Raw genomic sequence first — 11,294 nt, forward strand, 5'->3', positions numbered from 1 at the left:
TTATAATTCTATGGATAATCTAAAATAAAACAACTAGTAATAAAAAGAATAGCGATCAATTTGAAAATTCCAAAGACCATGGGAACTATGCCTCTTCGCCTTGACACTATTTATATATAGTGTTCATTACATATGAGTATACCAATGGAATGTGTTTATCAGTATATTTTAGAGACCATGAGAATTGTTCAATTCAATGCGGTGATAATTAATGATTTTTTGACTATTCACTTTTTTTCCCAACAAAATCACGAAATGAAAAGTCGTTGGTAATATTTGGAAGGCTTTCTCAAAATTTCCGTGCAAGTTAAAAAATTTCATTTGACTTTACAAACGGAATCACTAACAAAAATATTTAAAATATTAATATTTAATTTCCCTTTGGTAAAAACTAAAATAAAAGACTAGAATCATGATAAACAAGGCTTCATCTTCTTCTTTCTTCTTCTCTCTTTTTCTCTCACACACTCGTTTCACTTCTTATCTCTTCTCTCTCTGCTTCTTACCCAAAATCAAACATTATCATCTCTTGTCATCCTAAGGTATTCTTGGGTTTATTAACAATGTCTTTTTTTTTCTATTTTGCTTTTTTTTTTTTAATTAAGAGCCTACATAAAACACAACATTAAGGTAATAATTTTTCATTCTTTTTTTTTTGTGTTTTTGCATTATTTTTGTTTTTGTCATTATTTTGTTCAATTTGGGGTTCTTAATAATTTTATGAATTAATAAATGACATGAATTTTAGTTATTATTGAAATACCTTTTTCATTGTTTTGTAGAATTTTAGTAATTATTTGTCAAATTTGTTGTTCAATTTCAAATAAATGTGTAGGATTGATTTTAATTATTATATTTCATTTATTTCATTTAGAATAATTTTTTGTAAATTTAGGATTAAAAATATTATCACTTAGAAATAATTTTGTTGAATTTTAGTTGTTATTGTAATAATTTTTGCATTATTTTGTTTAATTTTAGTTTTTTTTCAATTTTGTTTTTCAATTTAAATATTTAAATGTGTAGGATTAATTTTAATTATTATTTTTAATTTATTCCATTTAGAATATATTTTTTTTAAATTTAGGATTAAAAATATTATCACTTAGAAATAGTTGTGTTGAGTTTGAGTTGTTATTGAAATAATTTTTGCATTGTTTTTTTGAATTTTAGCAATTTGTTTTTCAAATTTATTGTTCAATTTCAAATAAATGTGTAGGATTGATTTTAATTATTATTTTTATTTATTCCATTTAGAATTTGTTTTTGTAAATTTAGGATTAAAAATATTATCACTTAGAAATAATTTTGTTGAATTTTGTTGTTATTGTAATAATTTTTGCATTATTTTGTTGAATTTTTGTTTTTTTTTCAATTTTTTTGTTCAATTTCAATATTTAAATGTGTAGGATTAATTTTAATTATTATTTTGAATTTATTCCATTTAGAATAATGTTTGTTTTTTTGTAAATTTAGGATTAAAAATATTATCACTTAGAAATAGTTGTGTTGAGTTTGAGTTGTTATTGAAATATTTTTTGCATTGTTTTGTTGAGTTATAGCAAATTGTTTTTCAAATTTGTTGTTCAATTTCAAATAAATTTGTAGGATTGATTTTAATTATTATTTTTAATTTATTCCATTTAGAATAATGTTTTTTTTTTTAATTTAGGATTAAAAATATTATCACTTAGAAATAATTTGTTTGAATTTTAGTTGTTATTGCAATAAGTTTTGCATTATTTTGTTGAATTTTGTTTTTCAATTTTGTTGTTCAATTTCAATATTTAAATGTGCAGGATTAATTTTAATTATTATTTTGAATTTATTACATTTAGAATAATGTTTTTTTTTTTTGTAGATTTAGGATTAAAAATATTATCACTTAGAAATAGTTGTGTTGAGTTTTAGTTGTTATTGAAATAATTTTTGCATTGTTTTGTTGAGTTTTAGCAAAAGTTGTTTTCAAATTTATTGTTCAATTTCAAATAAATGTGTAGGATTGATTTTAATTATTATTTTTAATTTATTCCATTTAGAATATATTTTTTGTAAATTTAGAATTAAAAATATTATCACTTAGAAATAATTTTTTTGAATTTATTTGTTAGTGTAATAATTTTTGCATTATTTTGTTGAATTTGTTTTTTCAATTTTGTTGTTTAATTTCAATATTTAAATGTGTAGGATTAATTTTAATTATTATTTTGAATTTATTCCATTTAGAATAATTTTTTTTTTTTGTAAATTTAGGATTAAAAATATTATCACTTAGAAATAATTGTGTTGAGTTTTAGTTGTTATTGAAATAATTTTTGCATTGTTTTGTTGAATTTTAGTAATTGTTTTTCAAATTTGTTGTTCAATTTCAAATAAATGTGTAGGATTGATTTTAATTATTATTTTTTATTTATTCTATTTAGAATATATTTTTTGTAAATTTAGGATTAAAAATATTATCACTTAAAAATAATTTTGTTGAATTTAGTTGTTATTATAATAATTTTTGCATTATTTTGTTGAATTTTGTTTTTGTTTCAATGTTTTTGTTCAATTTCAATTAAATGTGTAGGATTAATTTTAATAATTATTTTGAATTTATTCCATTTAGAATAATGTTTTTTTTGTGTGTAAATTTAGGATTAAAAATATTATCTCTTAGAAATAATTGTGTTGAGTTTTAGTTGTTATTGTAATAATTTTTGCATTATTTTGTTGAATTTTAGTTTTTTTTCTTTTAATTTTGTTGCTCATTTTCAATTAAATGTGTAGAATTAATTTTAATTATTATTTTGATTTTTTTATGTTAATTTGGACTGTTTATTGAAATTACTAAAAATTTTTTTAAAAGAATTGATAATAATATTGTGAAGAGGATTTGAAAGAATTAGATAATATGGAATTCATAAGAAAATTAGAAGACACATGTTTCATTGAAATTTCTAAAAATTCAAAGAAATTATAGCACGATGCTCATTTTATAGATGGCTTGCTGGAAACCTATAGCGTGTAGATAAAGATTTATTTATGTTTAATTACTTTAGTTTGTATTTAGATTTAAAAGAAGTTTTGTCCGTAACTGGTTTGCCAAATAGATGAAGAATCAGTTTCAGGTATAGATCTTAGTGGTGAAGAGACATGTATGCAATATTTTGGTATTGATGGCTGTACAACGTATAAAGATAAAGCAGAGGCAAGAAAAAGAAAATCCTCTGTTCATATGTCTTGGTTGAAAAAAGAAATTCAACATATTCCTAATGACATTGACATGAACAGCCCGGATCTTGTCACAAACGCAAGAAAGGAAAGGTTCGTTGTTTTATGAAGATCAACTTGGTCACAGCAGACCCTTGTTAACTCGAAAATTAATTCGTTAGTTTCCCAACCTAACTTGAACAAGTAGATAACTTATTGGTGGTTATGGCAGTATGGCTTCATGGCTGTGAAAACTACCTAGATTAAGATGTGTTTTCCAAATGTAATCTATCATCACCTTTCACACTCTTCAGGAATTTGATAGGCTATCAGAGAACAACTGACAGTAACCAGCATGGGTTAGGATCTTCTTGCATTAAAGATAACATATCTGATCACTTTTACGAGGCTAAGATTCATGTAAGATTCCAAGTTCAAATATAATTTACAATTTCAAATCATTGGAATGTGACTCTTCAAATGATAGTGTACCTATTACAATTTTTGTCCCCTTTTTGTTCTGATAATAGCAGTTCCTACAACAGGACACTCTCCCTTGAATGGATGCTGTCTAACAATCTAAAAGTAATGGTGCAGTTGGCGGCTACTAAAAGGGGACAAAAAAAGGGGACAAAAATTGTAATAGAGAGAGAACCCGTCTTTAAGTCATGTAGGACTTGAGAAAATACACATTCAAGAGAGAGAACCCGTCTTTAAGTCATGTATTCAATCTCTAGAATCCCATCAAAGCAAGAATTATGTCAAATATGCCACCATTCATCACAGCCCTAATTAGCTTCTGCTTTTCTGGTGTATATGGTGGATATCTGACAGATGCATCTCCACTGAAACTTCTGTACAGAACTGCCTTCTTGTGACTGAAAGCATCAAAAGAAAATTTACCATGGTATGATCCCATTCCACTCTCCCCAACTCCTCCAAAGGGTAAACTGGAAACTGTAACCTGCAGAATTTGAAAGTCTAGCTTCAAATAGACAATTCGGTCGTGCATAACAGTATTACTTACTGTACAAATTTTGGGACTGTTCTAACTATAAAAAATTGAGTCCTATTCCCTCCCCTTTTCTTTACAGGAGTGAGTACAGTTGGACTCGATGCAGAGTGGTACTGTCTGTCAGCACTAACAACACTGCAGACTATTTAATAGTTTGGGGATCTTACAATTTATTTGAGGAGACAAGTGACTTAGGCTGCATTTCAGCATCAATACACGATACTAGAATTTTTTGGAAAGCGCATCATTATATGTGGGTCATAAGTAAGAGATGAATACATACATGCAGCACAGTGTCATTGATGACCATTCCTCCAGAGGACACACTTTGCACAAAGTTATTCTTTAGCTTCTCATTGTTGGTGAAGAGATATGCAGTAAGAGGCTTTGGTTTTGAATTTATCAGATCAATACTGTCTTTCACATTTTCAACCTATCAAATCACAAATAAAATGATTAATAGTTGAAGCGTATTGTCTCTGATTATATCAAGCATGATTGCATAGTGTCACTCTTTACTCACAGTGATAATAGGAAGCAATGGCCCAAATATCTCTTCCTGCATCAGTTGAGAGTCTCCAGGAACATCTAAGAATATTGTTGGAGCAATCTTTCTGCAATAGAAGGAGAAGTCTTGAAGTCATGTTTTGTCCTATGTATCATTGTTGAGTTATATTCTAGAAGCATCAGTCTGCCAAGAAATGTATCAAACCCACAATTTCTTCTGATTCCTTTGTCCTCCAACAACAATTTTGTTGAAAACCTTGTAATCATCCATGAGACTTTCCAAACGTGAAAAATGATTTGAGCTCACAATACAGGATATGTCTTTTGATTCCATTGGATCTGTTCCAAAAAATTCCTCTATCCCTTTCCTTAGTGCATCTATCTGTTCAGCAGGCATGAATCAAGAATAAATCAGTTGGAATCGACCTTCTGTTAAAGCGAACAGAAAGGGTAAGATTTAACTAATAACATCTAAAATATGAAGCAAAATTCTCATTTATATTGTAACTAATGACAAAAAAATAGAGTAAATGATGAATCAAATGATACCCTTGTTTCTTAAAATGGATGTAATTTTCTTGAAAAAATAGATAATCGTACCAACTTTGGGGCAAACTCTTTTGTTGTTATGATATAATCAACACTAATGCAAGCTTGTCCATTATTCAATTGCCACTTGCCTGCAATGATCCTCCTTACAGTAACCTTCACATGAAACCAATTAATTCTGTAGGGAAAAGAATCCATGATTGATGCATACTCAAGCTATGAACTTCATGTTCTTACTTGTAAGTCAACATCAGAATCAATAACAGCTGGGCACTTCCCTCCAAGTTCTAGGACAACAGGAGTAAGGTGCTTTGCTGCAGCAGTCATGACAATGCGCCCTACTCTTGGACTCCCTGAAAAGTTAAAAAAGGGCCACTTTAGCTAAATGTCAGATGTAGAGACCTTTCTTCATAAATACTAGCTGGCTAGCGGCATCAAGTCTTAGACTTTGTACTTGCACAGTTGTACCTAGTATGCAAAATCAAATGGACGATATTAGGAGTAATGAAAATTCAAAACATGTTTATGAAATGCCTTTGGAACAACAGTCAAAGGTACATTTTCCTTAAATTTTTTTATGCAACTTTTTGGAAAGTCATGAATAATAGCAGAGGTATTCTGATACGAAGAACAAGTGCAAGGAAAAGTAAATGGAACAACAAGATTTTCAATAAAAGAATCTTCATGGAGGCACAAAGTGAAAATTATGTTGCTGGAACTTGTACGAGTTTGGGAATCAGGTTTGGGGCTTGAACTTGGTTTTTCTGAAGTTACCTAGACTTTTCCGCTGATTTCAAGTGTCCAACTGTTGTATCCTTTGTCTGAGTATTCTTGTGCAAAATAGGTACTTTAGACTAAAATAAAGATTGAAGTAACAAATGTTTAATGGATTGTCTGACATCATCCTATTTACAAGACCTCTAGATAGTGTTTTCTGTTAGGGTTAAGTTAAATTATGTTTTCCACTTTTTGATTCGATAGGAGGTGTTATTAACAACAGCTACAGATTGTAATGCATGCCAGTGGAGAAATGTTGATTGGTGTTCAATCCATGAACCTGTACAGTCAGAGCATTTCAAAATTAAAATATTCTAGTGTCGAACCTGTGTAGAATATTTTGTCCCACTTCTGATCAAGCAATGCAGTTGTTTCAAGAACACCTCCCTCGAGTACTCTTACAGCAGATCTGTCTAGATATTCCTCAAATAATTTTGAAAGCAGTGAAGAAGTAGCTGGAGCAATTTCTGAAGGTTTTAATACCACAGCATTTCCAGCTGTGATAGCCCCAATGACAGGTTTAACTGACAACGCTGCAAGATTGAAAGAAAGGCCAATAGAAATCAACAATAGAAAGTGCAATATTTTATTATTATTATTATTATTATTATTATTGTTTTTCCTATTTCAAGGACTTTTCATGTGATTAACATTATCTTGAAGCTAAATGGTATCCTCTAGCTTCCCAAGTGAAAATCATTTGTGGATTGATTTTTTTCATTATGCATAACTGAGAATCATGTTTTTTGTGAAGAGTATGGATGCATGAATAGAACATAATTTTGTTAAAATAATTCTTATGTTCAACTTACAAAATGGGTAGTTCCAAGTTGAGATGACCAACACAGCTCCGAGAGGTTCTGACACAATTTCCGCTGAAGAAGGATAGGTTGCCATTGAGGTTTTGGCCTGAAATATGAGGGGAGATTGGAATTAAATTAGCTTAAACCCGATCTTACATGGATATAGTCACAAGAGCACTTTACATTGTCAGTATGGGAGTGATTTTTACTGCAGTTCAGTTACCTTTTCTGGCTTCATCCACTGTTTCAATTCTTTAAGTGCCTCCTCGCAAGACGATTTTACCATAGCAATCTGTATCACACGTTGTGGGGAAAGATATGCAATGCATAAGTGAGTCGAAAACAGATGATATAATATGAAATTTTTTGTACCGTAAACACATGCAAATATCTCATCTGTGGTGATGACTGAAGTTGAACTGCGCTTCTTACCATCAAGATACATGGTGTTTCGAAACACAAGAAGGAGACTATACGAAGAATGCAAGCATTTTAGACATAATATTGGAGAAATGGACAATAAGCAAATAGATTTAAACCTCAGAAACAAAGGCTTCATATTCAGGCTTAGAGAGGTCCTTATAAAGGGCTTCACTAATATCCTTCTCCCTTTCCACAACCATCTTTTCAATACCCTTCAATTGTGACACTCTCCACTCATAACTCTTTGTCTTGCCAGTTCTGAAGCTTTCATTTAGTTCCTTAACTAGCCAAGCAGCTTCATTCGCATCAAAAGTTTGCTTCTTCTCCTCCATCATTACCGGTAGATTTGCAGAAGAGCTTTCGAAAATTCAAAAAATAAAAATACAGCATAAAAACTCGAAAAATTAAATTCAAATGAGGTAGCTGGGAATGAAAGCAAGCATACGAGAGGCAAATACAGAGTGATTTACGAATGGGGCTGGAGAGAGGGAACGAAAGGACAGCTTCGTGCTTATGATTGGTCTTCCACGGAGAGCAGTGGGTGAAAGCTCTCCTCGCACCAGTATCAACAACACTGTTCCACAAGACGGTAATAAAAGGTGATGAGCCAAGAAACATAGCAACTGTTTGAATCTGAATCCTAACTCCTTTTTCTTTGAAAGAGTATTAGTGAATTACACCTTCATTTATCTCATTGGTCTAACAGTATCTATATGTTTGTAATTCAATCCCTCCTTAATTTCCTGCCTTCGTTCCATTCACGCTCACAAACAGCACCTCTTCTAAACAACATAAATAAGTTTTGGAACCTTTCACACACATGCATGCCAAGAATATACATACAGACACGCACACGAATGCATTAAAGAAGCAGGAATTCAGCAAGAGTCAAGAATGAGAAGTACCTGAGATTTTGAAAGGGCTCAACACAGAGGCTTCTCATGATGGGGGGAGCTTCTGTACTGGGCTAGCAGAATAATGGTAGTTAATGGGTTCATTCAATATCACCTATAAAGCATAAAAAACATGGGGAAACGGTAGACATGTGGAGGTTTCTCAGCCATGAAAGAAGAGGATAGTTTTGCAAGTTACTTGCTGTCCATGTATCTATCACGTACCTTCTGAATTCAAGAAAACCAACTGTTGTCCTCAAGGGGTCCAGAATTACTTTTTTTTTTGGAAGCTTTTCAATTTTCATATCAAGTTTTTGATCAACCGTGGCCTTTTAGCCAGCACGGCATCACCACAGTACTTGGTTGGTATCTGGCACGGATCAGTGGAATGGAAGGGACCACATAGTTGGAGGCCCAGGGCAATTCTTGAACCCCAGCTCAAGCTCCCTTTTGCTTTTCTATGCTAACTTTGCTAGATTTGAAGCTGAACATGAAGTTCAGTTATACTAAACAATTATTGACATTAAGCTCGCGAAATTTAGGATTAAGGCACTAAGGAAGGATAGTGGAAATCGAGGTTAATTTGTGGGGTTTTTGTTACTAAAGGTAACATCATGACAGATATCTTGAAACAACTTTGAAGCATGCTTACACTTCATCGTTATAATAGTTACGTGTTTGTTATTTCTATTTTTAAAAGTGTTTTTTTTAATTATTTTTTTAATATATATTAAATTGACATAATCAAGATAGCTTTGAATCGATGAGAATTAACTTAAGTGCCTTAGTCCGGTTGAACCGATTCATATCCCCCTGACTTTTTCATATTTATATTTCAATTTTACCCTTTAATTTTAAATGACTAACAAAGAACTGACTTTTTCAATTCTACCCCTTAATTTTAAATGATTAACAAAGAACTGACTTTTTCATATTTATATTTCAATTCTACCCCTTAACTTTAAATGACTAACAAAGAACTGACTTTAACATATTTATATTTCAATTTTACCCTTTAATTTTAAATGACTATGAGCATCTCCAACCGGAGAGGCAAATGAGGAGACAAAGTTAAAAAAGTGTCCTTTTAGCTTTTGTTCCTTTAATTTGTCATTCCAATGCAGCAGGCAACCAAGAAGCCAAAATGGCTGTTTAAATTGGGAAGAGCTATTTCTACAGTTTCCTGTAGAAATAGCCAAAAAGAGATTAACGTTGCCAACGGCTATAAAAATAGCCGTTGGTCAACAGTATTTTATTTTTCTTTAAAAGCAAAGAAAGAAACTTGTTTTTGTTTTAAATCTTGTATTGTGCCTCACTCTTCTCTCAAATTTAGAAAAACAAGAATCAATTATTCTCTGGTTAATTAATAACATCGGTTGTGTTAATTAGCTGAAATTAAAAGGTATGTTTATTTAAAAGCTTTTTATATTTTCTCTTTAATATCTCTTGATTTTGTAGATTTTTTGTTATTAATTTGATATTTGTGATGATATTTATTTCTTTGTAATTTTATGTTTTTGATATGGGTTAAGGAAAACAATCTTTTATTTATGTTGTTATCTTTGACAAAATTAAGAGAAAGTAATAATGGTAGCTAATATTGATAAAAATATAGAGTGACATATTTAAAATTTATTTTTGATTGTTTGTTTTAATTTGAGGTTAATTATATTTTGTCTTGTTGAAAATGCAATTAAACCAATATATCAATCCTCTCTTAGTTCCAAAAAATAGTCAAATTGTAATGTTAGAACAAGTAGAATGCAATGCTTGTTATTAATTCACATGTATGTAAACTACAAAATTGCTAGACATTGAATGTGCGCTTCTTTTACACTCTCCTACAAGGTTTTAACTTGAGGTTTTTTTTAATGTAGATGGATTCAAATTTTCAAAGTTCTTTCACCAACTTTCTTATGAGTGAGTCAGAAGATATTCTCTCTCAACCAAGTGATTCTAATCAATTAATTGATGACTTAACATACTCGAATTTAAATGTTCATACAACAAAAAAGTCACAAAGAAGTAAAAACTTCTCACCAGAGAAAGATTGTTTTCTTGTCTCTGCATGGCTAAATACAAGCAAAGATCCAATTACAGGAGTTGAACAACAAACAAAACAGTTATGGGCTCGAGTACATGCTTACTTTGTAGAGAATGGAGGAAACTTGAATAATCGTTCTCAAATAAGCATCTCAAATAGATGGCAAGAAATAAATAGAGAAGTCGGTAAATTTGTTGGATTTGTTACTCAAATTGAAAATCATCAGCAAAGTGGAATGACCGAAGAATCAAGGGTAATTTTAATATTCGTTTTCATGTTAAATTGTTTAACATATATTTTAACATTATTTAATTTCTCTAATTTTTTACTTACCAGATTAATGATGCTCGACAAATGTATGCTTCTTGCGTTGGCAAACGATTTCAACTAGAACACTGTTAGGTTATCCTAAGAAAAGAACCCAAATGGCAATTTAAGCGTGCAAGTCAACATCAAAGGTCAAACAAGAAACAAAAAAGTCATGTCAATGCAAGTTCGACTTCATCAGCTCCATCTACCCCTGATTCTATTAGTTTAGGAGAAGACAATGAACCATTGATTTATCAAGATAGACCAATTGGTCAGAAGGCTGCAAAGGAATGACTTAAACGTAAACAAGGAAAAGATAAAGTTGGGGAGAACAACTATAACAAATATCTTACAACAATTCAGGGATACTCTAGTTGAAATTGAGGATCAAAAGAAACAAGACAGAAAAATTATGTTAGAGCAACAAGCTATGATGATTCAACAAAGTCAAGAGAAACAAGAATTGGACAGGATTGAGAAAGAAGAACAAATTATGAAAATGGATATTTCTAATTTGGATCCAATTTCTGCAGCGTATTTTCAAAATAGAAAGTTAGAAATTATGTAAAAGAGGGGTTTTAAATTATTAATTAACTAGATTTATTTATTGTTTAATGTAATGTATTTTTAATTAACTAGATTTATTTATTGTTTAATGTAATGTATTTTTAATTAAATATTTAGAAATTTATTGGTTATTTTAAATATATTGTTATAAAAGTGGTATTAATTCATAATACTTTTTTGAAGTTCTTCTAACACTTAACAACAATAAGTAG

The 11,294-nt window shown here is 30.3% G+C and overlaps 1 protein-coding gene across 3 annotated transcripts; it reads right to left on the reverse strand.

Moving 5' to 3' along the window:
- Positions 1-3,571: 3,571 nt before the first annotated feature.
- On the reverse strand, positions 3,572-8,341 carry LOC18095692 (aldehyde dehydrogenase family 3 member I1, chloroplastic). Of its 3 annotated transcripts, none has more exons than XM_006370324.3 (12): positions 8,175-8,341; positions 7,715-7,843; positions 7,386-7,626; positions 7,070-7,138; positions 6,856-6,952; positions 6,370-6,576; positions 5,504-5,619; positions 5,318-5,422; positions 4,927-5,099; positions 4,734-4,824; positions 4,494-4,643; positions 3,572-4,159 (listed from the first exon to the last, which is right to left on the reverse strand). In XM_006370324.3, exons 1-12 carry the CDS (start codon positions 8,210-8,212, stop codon positions 3,929-3,931), a joined length of 1,647 nt encoding a protein of 548 aa, XP_006370386.3. In that variant the 5' UTR covers positions 8,213-8,341; the 3' UTR covers positions 3,572-3,928. The 3 variants fall into 3 exon arrangements, with proteins under 3 accessions (XP_006370386.3, XP_024457091.2, XP_024457096.2); XM_024601323.2 differs by having other exon boundaries at positions 7,740-7,843; positions 8,175-8,213; XM_024601328.2 differs by lacking the exon at positions 8,175-8,341 and having other exon boundaries at positions 7,728-7,843.
- Between the last annotated feature and the right edge of the window lie 2,953 nt (positions 8,342-11,294).

Source organism: Populus trichocarpa, chromosome 1, assembly GCF_000002775.5.
Source record: "Populus trichocarpa isolate Nisqually-1 chromosome 1, P.trichocarpa_v4.1, whole genome shotgun sequence".
Lineage (NCBI taxonomy): Eukaryota > Viridiplantae > Streptophyta > Magnoliopsida > Malpighiales > Salicaceae > Populus > Populus trichocarpa.

What these genes read in the sequence shown, in the direction of transcription:
- LOC18095692 (XM_006370324.3), bottom strand. Translation starts at nt 8,212, where the DNA reads ATGAGAAGCCTCTGTGTTGAGCCCTTTCAAAATCTCAG. An exon ending in ATGAAGCCTTTGTTTCTGAG is followed by an intron (nt 7,139 to 7,385) that starts GTTTAAATCTAT and finishes CGTGTGATACAG; the next exon opens with ATTGCTATGGTAAAATCGTC. An exon ending in ATTCTGATGTTGACTTACAA is followed by an intron (nt 5,423 to 5,503) that starts GTAAGAACATGA and finishes TTTCATGTGAAG; the next exon opens with GTTACTGTAAGGAGGATCAT.